Raw genomic sequence first — 13,920 nt, 5'->3', positions numbered from 1 at the left:
AGTCTAAGATTGTGTCTTCTTCAACCTTATTACAACATATAATAAAATTATTCTAAGATTTATCACCGTAAAACTATAGTTTTTTTCACAAAACTATAGTTGAGAAATTATGTTTTCTTATAAACATTTATTCACACAATCAAGATTCAAAAATATGGTTCCCAACATGCGCATAAATTTTTGTCCCTATAAGATTGCATGTATTGCTAGTTCCTAACTTACATGGTTTACATGTATTGCTATTTATTCAAGATTCCAATCAAACCAAGATTAAATGAGTTATAAAAAAGTTTGATTTGGAAACTTATCTCAATTGAACGTCAATTTGAAGTAGAATTAAACTAATACGAGTTATGACGAAGATGTTGTCACCCTTTCAAATCAAATGATTCCCAACTCACTCAGTTTGAAGAAGTGGTAAGTTACCCTACTTTCAAATTAGGTGATTCCCAACTTATCTAGTTTGGACATATGGCAATTTATTCAAGTTAGGAAAAAACATAACACAACAAAACGAACAACGATTAATAGTCTATACGGGCTCCGTGGCCAGCATGGCTTGCCAGTTGTATCCACCATGCCACCTCTCATTACAGAATTGTGGTGGGTTAATGTTATCAACGGTTTGTTTTTTCATGGCTTTACTTTACTTTATTTCACGTAATACCTCGACTTTATTTTATTTGCATAGTTCACGGCTCTGTGTGGTATTTTAATATTATCAACGGTTTGTTTTTATGTAATGAAAAATCTCATCAAAAGAGAGTTTGAGACATAGCATTACACTTTCAATAAGAAGAATCTAATTTAGAGTAGGGGAACTTTCTACAAAGGAATGGTGAAAACCAGCGATGCTCTTGTCTCAGTTTCACCTACACAAATTTCATGTCAGCTTTATCAAACTATCTCCCCCATCTCTTAGTGTTCGATCTTCCTCGATATCCACCAAGTCTTCTTCCTCATTTCTTTTACCAGCTTGCTCTTTCCAATATGCTACTAACTTTTTCAATCGCACCATCTCTTTGGATGAAACATGTTTGCTGGGATCATTCACGATCGTTCTCACTCTCGATGCATATCTGAAAAATACAATTTCACAAATCCATGTTAACACTCGAATCGACAATTGTATTCTACATTATATATGTAAGCTGCAAATGTATGTATAATATATATATAGTGGAAGTCGTGACTTACAGAAGAGAATTGTATGTCTCGTCCAAATTTGATTCGGCTGGAGATACATTAACAAACATTAACGTCTTGGCATTGCCTCCCAATGAATCGCTCATCAACATTGTCAACTTGTGATTCCTGTAAGGAATATGCTGGTTGCCTGAAGATAAAGCACCAATTACATCACCTAATGCAGAAAGTGATTTGTTAATACTTTGAGCTTCTTTGAGTTGGCAACCAGCAGAGCCTGACTTTTTTACCCTCTCAGAACCAGCAAGATCCACAAAACTCAACTGCAAAGTAAAAAACATAGGATCATGATATTGTATAAGATGTCACCATGGAAAATAATCATTCACCATATAGTCCAGGAATATGTAAGGTGAGCGCAATGAGAGTATACTCATAATTTCATAATATGGATCTAAGGCTTAACACCGTGTACTAGACCAATGATTTGAGCAAATAAGTCTGATGATGACGAACTATTTTCTTTAGGAAAAGTTATATAGAACTAAATTTTCTCTCAGAAGCGGTAGACCAAGCATGGAAAAGTTAAAGAAACTCTCATTTCCTTAGACAGCCATGAATGTTTTCAAAATATTGTGAAAAAGGTTGCAAGTCAATAAATAAAATAACATTGTAAATTCTATCACCTTGCCCCTCGCAACTGACTGGGTTTGAAGATCAATACTTTCGATAACAACTGAAAGTATTAGGTGAGATCTTGAGCTTTCTTCATTCATGTTTGTTCCAGAAACATGTCGCCGTTCAGATCCCCTTTCAATAATCATTCGCAGTTCCTCCAAAGTTGATATAGGAATAGTTGTCACATTCTCAACAAAGACCATACCCTGAGAAAATATTTTATGAGTGAGATCAAACTTATGTGCCTACAAACCAGTGAAATATAGATCATATTACCTTAGAATCCTTTTTAATCTCTAGTTTCAAGCGCCTTGCACTTTTTGGTAGCAGAAGGTCTACAAGTGTGTCTTGATAAAGTTCCACCATGTATGCCTGCATAATTTTTTTTCTCATTTGATGCCAGAATCTTTTTATCTCAACATATGTATTAAGATAATAAATTACCTTCAGAGAAAATGAAAATCTGTTGCTATCACGCTTTAGTATTTTGAAGAGCTCCTTTGTAGCTCGAGGTGTGAGTCCAGGATTGTTCTCATGTCCATATATGGTGAAAGTTTTTCCAGAACCAGTTTGACCATATGCGAAGATGCAAACGTTATACCCGTCTACAGCCGACTGTACCAAATACTGTTACAGAAAAATGATATTAGTTCCCACAACAAAACAGCAAACCATGAAAGACAAACGAACCGAGTTACATATCACAACAATACCTTTGTGTCTTCAAACACATCATCTTGGGTAGCACGCATGTCAAACACGCGATCGTAAATGTGTTGCTTTCTTTTGTCGTCTTTCCATGGATGTTCGACCGTAAACTCATCCACACTTGTTAGCACTTGCATTTTCTTCTCTGAACTTTCTTTTTCATTTAGAGGTCTTATTCGACAATATACTCTAATCTTCCCCTTCATATCTACAATAAAAATACAAATATAAACAAAATCTAAAAATCCAGCAATAAATCTTCTTGTAACTACATGGTCATCACGTTACCTTCTATGGTATTATAATATCTTTTCCTTAAAACTTGTTCTTCCTTGTAAAGTATTTCTAGCTCGGCAAGTTGGGCTCCTTGCATCTTCAAAATGGCAGCTGTTTGCTCATTCTTTCTGTCAATGTCCTAACAACATGAAAGTGAAATAAACATCTTATCTCTAGTTTCAATTTTAGCTAAATCAGGAAAATACATTATCATCATTCAGATAAAAACAAAATTAAAACGATGAAGAAAACTCGAAAGTACCAATACCTCTTTCATTTCTCTTAGCTCCTCAAGCTCTTTCAAATTATTCTGCAACAGCAGCATATCAGATGTCTTACTTTCAATTGTAGACTTGGCAATTTCTAAGTCTTGAGTAAGGACTCCAAGCTTATTTTCAAGTTCAGAAACTCTAAGCTTTAACACCCTTCTTTCTTGTTCATATCTCTTTTGGTGAATTTCAGCCTGAAATGTCGAAGAGTCAACAATATGCAACAATCTCCTACTTTTCAATTTGAAATTGGCACAAATCTAATACATGAAATTCACCTCCTCTGTTTTATTATTTTCAATATTGAAAACACTTTGTTCCAATCTCTTGTTCTCACTCAATAACCTCTTTGAATTCTCAACTGCAATGTGTAACTCCTTATTTCGAACATCTAACTCGGTTTGGATCTTGTATAATATCTGTCACAGAAAATTCATTACTAAAGAAAAACAGAATCGCCTACAAAGAGCAACATAAAATACTGGATAATTAAAGCACACTAACTATGAAACAAATTTAAAACACATGATATATATTCACCTGATTATCCATTTCAGTTAATTCTGATTTTGGCTCTTCCCTTAAATTTGTGTTGCCCGACTTCGCCAACCTCGCTTCCATCCCCCGAAGTTCAGACATCAAGGTCTAGAGAATATATATATATAGGGTGAATAAATAAACAAATCCAATTAAGCAAAAGAAGGAAGAGAAAATTTATGTTATAACTTACTTTGATAGTTGTCCCGTTCTCGTCACACAAGGACTTAAGTCTATCATTGTCTAAGGTAACCTCCAACAATTTTTTCCTTCCGAGCTCTAAGCTATTGCGTGTAGCTTCTAACTCTTCACGCATAGAAACTTCTTGCTGAGTTTTCTTTTGCAGTTCATCCATCAACTACACGACGACATAAAATCGTGGTAATTCATCAGCATCAACTCTAAACAGGATAGAGGTCAATAAATAACATTCTGCGTACAATAACATGAAAAATAGCAAGGAAAGGTTGAATTGTAATGGAACATCTCGCAACTGCAAAAATAAAAGACCAATGACAAATGTACTGTACTATGTTTTTCCAACAGAGTTAAACTTTCTCCTAGATTCAATTTCACGTGAAAAAAAGAAACATGAAATCTCATAGAATGTTATACCATATCGTTCTTTCTCTGGGACTCTTCAAACGCCTTAGACAGATCTTGCACACGTTTTTCATACACTTCAAGATTTTGCGGCTTAGAACTGCAGGATATATCTCCTCCACTAGCCAAGCTATTGGCAGCAGATCGAGCTTTGGAGTAACGACGCAACATAACATCATTTATATGTGTTTGTAAAGCAACACAGATTTCTTCTCCCTACAAATAATGAAACGGTGGTTCACCTCTACAAGTTTACCCAAATCGGATTATCTCGTAAGGAAGTGCAATTGTAAAGATCCTGAAAAATTAACGACCGTACGTACCTGTTTTGTCTCAAACTGAAATATGTGAAGAACACCAGCAACTCTCATTTTGAAAAAGACAGCAGTGTTGCTGCTGCCAAATTGCATTATGTCACGTAATTCAGCTGAGTGCAGATACTCTTTCGGAACCGGTCTAAAAAAGTGAACCTGCAAGAAATCAAAACAACAATCAAATTCAACAAATCACATTAAAATTCCAAACAGCAATAACACCCTTTTTAATAAAAGGGTTATAATATATATATAGCTTCTAGTTTGAAACTGACCCCACGTTTGTTGATACCCAAAATGATTCGTCCAGGTAAAAGGCCAATGGGATCATCTATCTTGCGTACGCCAAAAAATACAGAATTCCCATATGGCAGTGCCTTCAATATCCGTAGAAATTGTTGTCTTGCTTCATCTTTTGTCACGTTCTCCTACATTTTCACAGACACATTTTAGCATGCTATTACTTCAATCGGATTGTATTTGGTGAAGGTATCTGATAAGGGAAATATCTAACTAAATAAAAATGCATGGGTGTCATTCCTACCATTGCACGGTAGCGAGCAAGGATGTCCAATTCCCATTCCTGCTTAGCTCGGGTTATTGCTATTTGTCTCGGCAAAAACCGCTCAAGAAGCGATGTCCAGTCACTGATCCGTGACCCAAAGAGAAAGAAAACAGAATTATAAACGTAAAAATTAGGAGAAAAAAAGGAATAAAAATAAACCAGCGGCTTTGCCAAGCAAAGATGAAGATACAATTCTGATTATTAAGAAAATTAGTATACTAACATGCATGACTCCGGACTATTGACAAACCCAATCCCAACAAGAATTTGTAAGGCACAAAGCTGAGCAGCATCATCCCTTCCAACAGGATAGTTTCCTAGCAGATAGTCGTGTTGCAGCTGCATGCATGTGTGTTAGCAAGGAAATGCAAGTTTTCATGTGGAAATAAAATGTGTCATTAGTGCTCACTTGTACATAGGAAAGCTGCACAAACATCAGATCTGTTACAGCTTCATCAGACTCTCGGAATAGTTTTTTTTTAAACACTAGTTTGCAGTGTAGTATCTCCCCTTTATTTCTATCTTTTATAGCTTTGAATTCTGAGAGGAGATCTCCAATATACTTGTTATCATCCAATCCTATATATTCCTCTGCAAAATGACAGATAGAGAAAAAAATCGATAACGTAGTAATAGTAAGGACTCAGGCATTAAGAAAATGATCAAGAAAGCATACCAACATTTCCGGAATCAGATGATTTGGAACTTGAAACCGCTTTACGACATTCAAACAAACTGAAGCTAGAAAAGGCTGATAGCTTAATTGTCCCAGCTAGCTCCTGTGAATGCAGTGAGAGAAGTTTAACCAAAAGTAAAGGGAAACAAAGATAGAAAAAAAAAAAAAAAAAGGATACCTCAACAGCATCAGAGACTGTTGTAGCCATGTCAAAGGAAATTTCTTCAAAAGTTTCGTCAAGAAAGAAGACAATGGTAGTAAGCTTTCTACCGGTCAAAAGAGCTTCAATTTCCTCACGGCCAGGGGTGGTATGCCTAGGACCAGCTTTAATAGAGCGCTTCAAGGCCTTCAAAGTATTAAGAGAAAGAACCTGGGCCTCTGGTTCAGCAGTTGTTGCATCGTGCGAGACATTGTGGATATACTCAGATAGATATCCGCCGATATCTTTGCTAGGAGGCATCGAGGATGCACATAGGTACATGAGTTCCCACGCTTTTATCAAGTATTGCCTGCCAAACGGAGATGCAAGGGTCATATATAAAACTAACTAACTGGCAACTGCGTGAGAGGAGGGGTCACCTGTCAGGATTATGTCTAGTCTGTTTGGAGATTTGGGCGAAAAGCTCGTCCCTGAGTTCAACGCGCTTCAGAGTTTTCTTGAAAAGCTTTCCAGCAAGGTCAATGCGTTCGTCTAAACTGGGTGGAGTAGACGAATCAACGCCCATGTACTTTAAGATGAGATGAAACAGCTTGGTAGCACGGCTGACGAGATCGCTGTTAATCTTGAGTAAGGAAGTGGGGATGGGATCCTGAGAGAGCACAAAGTCAAATATTGTTAGTTAGTTAGTGGAGGAGGGAGAGGAAAAGGAAAAGGACCTTCTGGAAGCAAAGCATGTCCTCGAAAGTGAAGCGCTCTTTTTGGAGATGAGAGCCCGATGACGACGACGACTTTTTGGAGTAGAAGAAGCCACGCTTGCCACCAGACTGGATTTGCTTCTGCATAAGCCGCAGAAACGGTTCAACCTGGAAGCGATCGATGAGGGGGATGGCTGCAGCTAGGTCGGCAGGAATTGACTGAGGAGCTGGGGAGCTGTATCAGTCAGACAAACAGAAGAATTAATTAATGAATGCTGCTGCTAAAATTCAGTTCAGAGAGAGAGAGAGAGAGCAAAAGACTTACAGAGGAGGAGGAAGAGCAGAGGATTCGGCATCATCGAAGTCGGTGCCAGAGGGATTGGGAACATAAAAGCAAGAGGACGAAACGTCGGGTTCGTTGCCATTGCCCGAGCTGAATGACGAATTACTTCCCTCCATTAGAGAGATCTGGAGCACAATTTTCCCAGAAATGTGGGCAGGCAGAGAGAGAGAGACGAGACGAGAGTCACGGGAGACTTTTTAATTCCCCTTTCCTCCCATTCACGACTCAGCTGACTTTCTTCTGATATTTTTTTTGCTAATTTTTTGTTTAGTTTTAAAAACAAGATCAATGTGGAATCACTCGGCGTCCTTTGTGTTTTGTGTTGTGGGGTTTGAAAACCAAATAAATGATTTAAGAGACGTGCCTCCACGTCCATTTAGCCAGCCAGCCATATGGTTGTGCCTCCAACACCATATTACAAATCTTCTTCACATCTCTCTGCTTTGTTGTCAATCATCCCTCATTACAATAATGATTTATTTTCTTTCGACTGTTTTGCATTATTATTTACATGTATGTATGCAAAGGCCAATTCCAACACAAGCATCGTTGTTGTTGTTTACATTTATTTTCCCTTTTCACAACATAGTGCTCCATCACCTTCTCCACTTCACAGCTTTGCCGCCATTGCTGAAGCAAGCAAGTTTTCCCTTGGTGGAAGCTTTAGATCTTCCTCTTTCTACCATGCTATCCTTCATCTCCTCCAGTCGCCATGGCTGCCACTGTAATGAGAGAGGTTTTGTGTTAAACTTTGGGTTCTTATCTTTGTCTATCAATATGGCTTATGTCTCTACAACAAGGACAGTCTCAAGGGGATGCAAAGAAAGCCTCCACAAAAGCTTTTTGCTTATTTATCCCTTTTATCACATGACACACCATTCTATACTCACGGCTAAGGCACTGCCCCCACACAGTTAGCTCATAGTATGTGAATAGTGTGATGCATTACGGAACTAACCGAGATTTTAAGGCTGGCTGGTGAAGCATTTTTCAATGCTTGAATGGTGGCTGAGATCCAATCACCGGCTCCGTCAGTGCCCTCTCTGTGTGCAAATATATACACATAGTCAGCTCTTTCCATCATTGTATGTGAATAGTGTGATGCATTACGGAACTAACCGATCTAATAGAGACATGCGATGGTAGGTAGGGTGCATCGTCAAAGGTATATTAGTCAACTTAGCATCGCAAGTCAACTATATCGTTGGAAAACTCACAAATGCAGCTATAATATTCTTCTACTGTTCTCCCCCTAAAAGCACCTATCAGTAACATCTACCCTGCGTAAAGAAACAAACGGAAAGAAAGATAAGAAACAGATGTCCTCTGCTCTTTTTGAATCGCACAAATCTTCCTTTCAAGTTCTAATGAGAATTTGATTCGACAAAGAGAGCAAATGAAAAAGCTAACACCGATACAAGGTCTGGAATTTTCAAAACATGTTATGTAATCATGATCAGTAACAGAGCAAATAACATAGAATGCGTGAGATTTTGGCAATGACAAAATAATAATATATTCAACAAACTCCGGTACAATAGAAAGAACTAAAGATATACACACTTGCCTGTGGTAAGCACTCTGCTGTTTCAGGTTCAGAAAAGGAAGCAAATTTTATAACTTTTTAAGTTATAACAGCCGACACAAACAATCACACTAGAGAAAATAAGCATACCGAACAAGACTGTTACAAAGACATGACTACAGTGAAGGACACGACATGAATTATCAAACAGTCCTTGGCAAGAACATGACAAACAGAGACACTACTTCTTAAAGAGTATTCCTATGTCCATTGTGCCAGTTCAACAAACCCCCCACCCCCACCCCCACCCATAAATCCAAAAAGAAAAAAGAGAATGGCATTCTCGTTTTTTTTTTTTTTTGAAAGAATGTTAACTTTTATTCCTCAAAAACACTTTTTTACAATGTATGCATCTCTTAATCTATCTCCTTCTCTTCTATCTCTATGTTATGCACTTAAGAAAAAAGAAACTACCCCAATATTCACAATCTAGTGCCAAACCAAAATTGCAAAGCACCTTCCATTCCTTTTACTCCCTTAGTTCTTAATAGGCTAAGCTTATTTCTCATTCCCTTGTCTACCAGTTTCTTCATAACATTTACTGGTATCAGTCTCTCGCCATGCTTGACTCTGTTCCTCTCACGCCATGTTGCATATAACGCAGCTTGAAACGCATATCTGAGACAAAAATAACTTCATCTTCCCCATATTACTTCTTTCCGTGATCAAGTTCATGATAACAGCCCAAGATCTTGAGAAAAAACTTTCCATAATTCCCTTAGAGAGACTTTCCCAAATCTGGCTTGAATAAGAACACTCGAAGAACAAGTGATCTATGTTTTCCCCTGCATTTTTACAGAGAACACAAGTCTCATCAGCTCCAGGGTTCCAGCGGGCAACTCTATCCATCGTAGCCAATCTATCTAAATTCGCCAACCAAGACATGAAAGCATACTTTGGTGTAGCCTGAGAGAACCAAACTCCACAAGTCCAAGCACATTTTTCCTTTATCTCACGAGTAAGCTTCCAAGTTTCAGACGTCAAGGAGGAATTATAACCCGACTCCCTTCTCCACAAACTCACATCCTCCAACTCCTCACTAAGCGTTGCTCTCATGTTACTCAACTCCACTTCAATGTCATTTAGAATCTCTAGCCGATGCCTTCTTCTACGTCTTGATCTAAAGACCGCTTCTTCCACCGTAGCTTCTTTGCGTATACCCATATCTATGAACCCCCTTGCCCCCAACAGATCATATATAACTCCTCGATCACTCCATTTTTCAAACCAGAAAGAAGTATGGCGCCCATTACCTATTTCTTTCCTATAAAAACTCTTTGCTATCTCCCTGAGTTTTAACATCTTCCTCCACATCCAAGATCCCGTTTGGGTTTTAATATTCACTTCCCAGTAGCTTCTCTTTCTCAACAGATTTGCCTTTATCCATTTACTCCATAAAGATTTTCCCGCCAACAATCTCCAAATGAGCTTCAAACCACACACTAAATTCACTTCTTTCAGTACCCTTATACCGAGACCACCTTCAACTTTTTCTCTGCAAACTTTCCTCCAAGCAACTTTAGCACCAGTAGTCTTAAGAACAGGGCCAGACCAGAGGAAATCAGAGCATAGCTGCTCTACTTCTTTAGTACATTGACTCGGCAGACGAAACGCAACAGACCAGAAGTTAACAATGCTCATTATTACCGCTTTGATCAGTTGCAATCTTCCAGCATAAGACAAGAATCTGCTCGTCCAGGTGTTGATTCTGCATCTTATTTTCTCCACTAGGGGCTGATAGTCTTGTTTCTTCATCCCCTGAGTCATCAAAGGAAGGCCCAGATACCTAACAGGGAGAGTACCCTCCGCTAGAGGAAAGTTCATCAATATTCTACTCTTCTCCTCTGCAGATGCTCCAGCCATATATATTGTAGACTTCTCAATACTTATCTTCAACCCAGACCAAACCGCAAACTTATCAAATACTGCAAGAGCCCCTTCTATAAATGCCTTTGATCCCTTTACAAACACCATCAAATCATCTGCAAAACACAGATGAGTGAGGGAAATAGAGTTACAACCAGGGTGAAGTTTGAACTGTTTTGCTACAGCAGCTTTCTCTATATTCCTCGACAGGATGTCCATACAGAGAACAAATAGATACGGAGAAAGAGAGCAACCTTGACGAAGACCTCTCGAACTCTGAAAGTAACCCGCAAGTTCTCCATTAACTTGAATAGAGAAAGACGGCTTGTAATGCAGAGTCTGATCCAATGTATAAATTTACCGGGAAACCCCATTACTTACAAACCCTTCAGAACAAAATCCCACTGAACCGAGTCAAAAGCCTTTGAAATATCTATCTTCATAACACACCGTGGAGAAACAGACTCTTTGTGATCATTCTCGTTTTTAGCATGTCAAGTGGCTATTACGGCGGGCGGAGGCGTTGGGAAATACCAAAAATATTGAAGCAAAGAAATTTCATACCGTTGAAAACACATACTGAGTTGCAAGACCACAAGCCAGCATCTCAGCGCCATCCAACCTAGCTCCTGTGAGGCCAAAGAAACTCTCCTGAACAAGACGATAGGAAGCGTGAGAGAGATATTGGCGCCTACATCCGGAAAGAGCCCCATGTCTCGGGCATGCCAAAAGGCAAAAACCTTGGAATGGTATGAGCATACTTGAGAGTCATCTACATGGACATCGAATACCGTGTTCTCAATTGCAATACGAAATCGACCATGGACGGAGTAATTTGAAACCATTCAAAATTTGAAACCTAATGGAAAACGAACACTACAATTTTTTTGAGTTAATTCATTGAAAGGACGGACAGTAGGGTGAGAGACCGAGGGAGGCTCGAGAGAGAGGTCATCTACCGCTTATCAAATTTTTTGGAAAAATTTATAGCTTATTGGTCCTAATATGTTTTCAATTTATTGGGCCTTTTTGTTGGGTATTATAATTATCTGGGCCTGATTGGGGCTTGCCTTGTGATTTTCACCTCAAGCTCGAGTCAGAACCTGCGATCAGATGGAGGAGACATTGATGGAAGAAGGCAGGAGACCGGGAGTTTTGGTCGTCGGTTCCTCCGGTGTCGGCAAGCGCACCATTCTCTCTCGTACGTGCTTCTTTCTTTTTAGATACGATAGCTTTTTTTTTATCTAGTAGTTTAGGGTCTCTGTATCAATTTTGGGGTTTTTTTTTTTTTTATTCACAGGATTGATCTCTGTCGATTTTGAGGATTCATCATCTCAAACAGAAGTTCATGAGTAAGAAAAGAATGTGTAATTAATTACCCAAATCCAAAATTTCTTACTGAACTTTTGTGTGGGCGCAGCTGGACGATTAACACAAAGTATTACTCTGCGGATGTATCTGTGTGGATATCACATATTTGCGATGACCACTCTCTCCCTCAGTCACATCCACTTGTGGCGTTAGTTATGGTCTTCGACTTGAATGAGGTTTGAGATTCATACATACGCCTGTGAGTCTGTGACTGACTAACTCCTCCTCCTTCTTCTCACCTTACATTGTACCCTTTTTTTTTTTTTTTTTGCAGCTGTCAACTCTTGTTGCTCTCCAAGACTGGGCTTCTCATGCAGACATGAGCAGTTTCGATATATTGTTGTGCATTGGGAACAAAGTAGATCTTGTCCCTCATCACCCAGCTCATGCTGAATACAGAAGACGCCTTTCCAAAGCCTATTCAGACATTGATGATGAGTTTGGGATCTCCCAAAGCGAAGGAAGTAGCTTGTTGGGTAGCGACGATACATCATCACTGGACATCAGGGGAACATGTCTTGACTGGTGCCGCGACAACAACATCGAGTTCATTGAGGCTTGTGCATCTAATCCTGATTTTGACAAGTGTAATAAGTTACACACAATCCTTCCTTCCTTCCTTCTTCGTATTGATATGATCCAGGGAATTAAATGGACTCTGGCTTTATAGGTTTATCAGTGGATGGGGATTCTCAAGGGGTTGACCGTTTGTTTGGTGCTCTTTCGGCACATATGTGGCCTGGAATGATTCTCAAATCGGGTGATAAGATTAATGAACCGGTGTTACCTCCTCATGGTGAAGGTTATATTCCGTTTTCTTCTCCCATATATTATTATTATTATGTATGAGGGTTCCTTCGTTCCCGCTTGGACTTAATCTTGCATTCCCCCTCCTCCTTGTCAGAGTTGTCAGAAGAAGAATCTGAATATGAACTGGAGTACGAGGTGCTATCCTCTGGCTCAGCCGATCCATGGGAGAACATCGAAGAGAGGTGGGTTTCCGCAGATGCTGGCGGATCCACCTCACGGGAGGTAGAAGCGAATCCAAAGAAAGTTGTGGATGTTGTAGTAGAGCTGGGGTCTTCAGGGACGCAGGGTGAGACTGTAGTAACAACAACAGATGAGAAACCTTTGGGGGGCACGGAAGACAACAACAAGGTTTATGAGTTGGAAGACGTGGAACAGTTGATGTCAGAAATAGGCAACATCCGTGACAACTTGCGGTTGATGCCTGATTTCCAGAGGAGGGAGATAGCTGCGAATCTGGCGATGAAAATGGCTTCCATGTTTGGAGGAGGAGGCGACGACAGTGATAACGAGGAAGAATCTGAGTGAGGCCCCGTAGTACTTCTGAAGATCAGCACGAACCCACAGTTTAATCCTTTCTTTCTTTATAAAACCCCCTTCTTTTTTATTCGTTTCATGCTTACGCAGTTGCACGCTCTATTGTGAACCCAGTTAGCTATTATAATAGCTAACTTGGGTCGTCATGTTATGTATGTCATTACTTTTTTTCTTGATGTGTAATGTAGTCTTTGGAACTCTAGATAATAATATTAGCCTTCCTAGTTTTGGTAACACTGGCAAGGCAATCACATTAGTGCACAAGTCTGGTAGAAAAGAAAGATCTGGATGGGATTTGATCCGCATTCATTTTTTGAATATTAATCCATTATCATTAGGAGGAACAAGCGTCAGTCACAAAGGAGAATTGCTTAAAAGGGAAGCTAGATACAGATGAGCCCATCGGGGTAGTGGCAGAAGAAGCTAGATATATGTCTGGGATGGGTCTTGTCTAAAGGAGCTGAACAAGGTAACATAGATGCTCGAGCCTTTTCGGGGTTGCAAAATCTTGAAAATGTAACTGCTCTCCAAAGGTTGAGCACTGAGTAACAAGGAAATGAATCATAGAAGTATCAGCTCTGCGTCCATTTCATACATGTTAAATCTTTTTTTAAACCAAAAGATGATAATAGGAAGATACATCGTTCATTCTTCATTTTATTACATCCAACGTTTGATCACCGCTAGTGGCTGGACCCTACCGTGGACTTAATTGGCATCGCAGATCGGAAGGATGATGTTTCATATATTTTTTTTTTTCACTAAAATTCCATTGATCATTGAA

General features: G+C 39.2%; 2 protein-coding genes across 2 annotated transcripts; one reads left to right on the top strand and one right to left on the bottom strand.

The window, feature by feature from the left end:
* Positions 1-716: 716 nt before the first annotated feature.
* LOC106318603 (kinesin-like calmodulin-binding protein) lies at positions 717-7,221 on the bottom strand. Its single transcript, XM_013756649.1, has 22 exons — positions 6,953-7,221; positions 6,649-6,862; positions 6,352-6,581; positions 5,951-6,281; positions 5,773-5,875; positions 5,506-5,687; positions 5,320-5,435; positions 5,076-5,178; positions 4,807-4,959; positions 4,541-4,687; positions 4,230-4,433; positions 3,808-3,972; positions 3,618-3,722; positions 3,356-3,496; positions 3,077-3,271; positions 2,821-2,947; positions 2,538-2,740; positions 2,269-2,451; positions 2,101-2,196; positions 1,833-2,030; positions 1,198-1,469; positions 717-1,079 (listed from the first exon to the last, which is right to left on the bottom strand). The coding sequence occupies exons 1-22, from the start codon at positions 7,084-7,086 to the stop codon at positions 884-886; spliced, it is 3,798 nt and encodes a 1,265-aa protein (XP_013612103.1). The 5' UTR covers positions 7,087-7,221; the 3' UTR covers positions 717-883.
* Positions 7,222-11,504: 4,283 nt separating this feature from the next.
* LOC106313167 lies at positions 11,505-13,384 on the top strand. Its single transcript, XM_013750909.1, has 6 exons — positions 11,505-11,622; positions 11,722-11,773; positions 11,842-11,968; positions 12,067-12,379; positions 12,463-12,594; positions 12,697-13,384. The coding sequence occupies exons 1-6, from the start codon at positions 11,535-11,537 to the stop codon at positions 13,125-13,127; spliced, it is 1,143 nt and encodes a 380-aa protein (XP_013606363.1). The 5' UTR covers positions 11,505-11,534; the 3' UTR covers positions 13,128-13,384.
* Positions 13,385-13,920: the final 536 nt, after the last annotated feature.

The sequence above is a fragment of the Brassica oleracea genome, chromosome C9 (genome assembly GCF_000695525.1).
Source record: "Brassica oleracea var. oleracea cultivar TO1000 chromosome C9, BOL, whole genome shotgun sequence".
Taxonomy (NCBI): Eukaryota; Viridiplantae; Streptophyta; class Magnoliopsida; order Brassicales; family Brassicaceae; genus Brassica; species Brassica oleracea.
This window is presented reverse-complemented; position numbering and strand designations above follow the sequence as displayed.

What these genes read in the sequence shown, in the direction of transcription:
- LOC106318603 (XM_013756649.1), bottom strand. Translation starts at nt 7,086, where the DNA reads ATGGAGGGAAGTAATTCGTCATTCAGCTCGGGCAATGGCAACGAACCC. An exon ending in ACATGCTTTGCTTCCAGAAG is followed by an intron (nt 6,582 to 6,648) that starts GTCCTTTTCCTT and finishes GTGCTCTCTCAG; the next exon opens with GATCCCATCCCCACTTCCTT. An exon ending in TTGCTCGCTACCGTGCAATG is followed by an intron (nt 4,960 to 5,075) that starts GTAGGAATGACA and finishes GTGAAAATGTAG; the next exon opens with GAGAACGTGACAAAAGATGA.
- LOC106313167 (XM_013750909.1), top strand. Translation starts at nt 11,535, where the DNA reads ATGGAGGAGACATTGATGGAAGAAGGCAGGAGACCGGGAGTTTTGGTC. An exon ending in TGGTCTTCGACTTGAATGAG is followed by an intron (nt 11,969 to 12,066) that starts GTTTGAGATTCA and finishes TTTTTTTTGCAG; the next exon opens with CTGTCAACTCTTGTTGCTCT. An exon ending in GTTACCTCCTCATGGTGAAG is followed by an intron (nt 12,595 to 12,696) that starts GTTATATTCCGT and finishes CCTCCTTGTCAG; the next exon opens with AGTTGTCAGAAGAAGAATCT.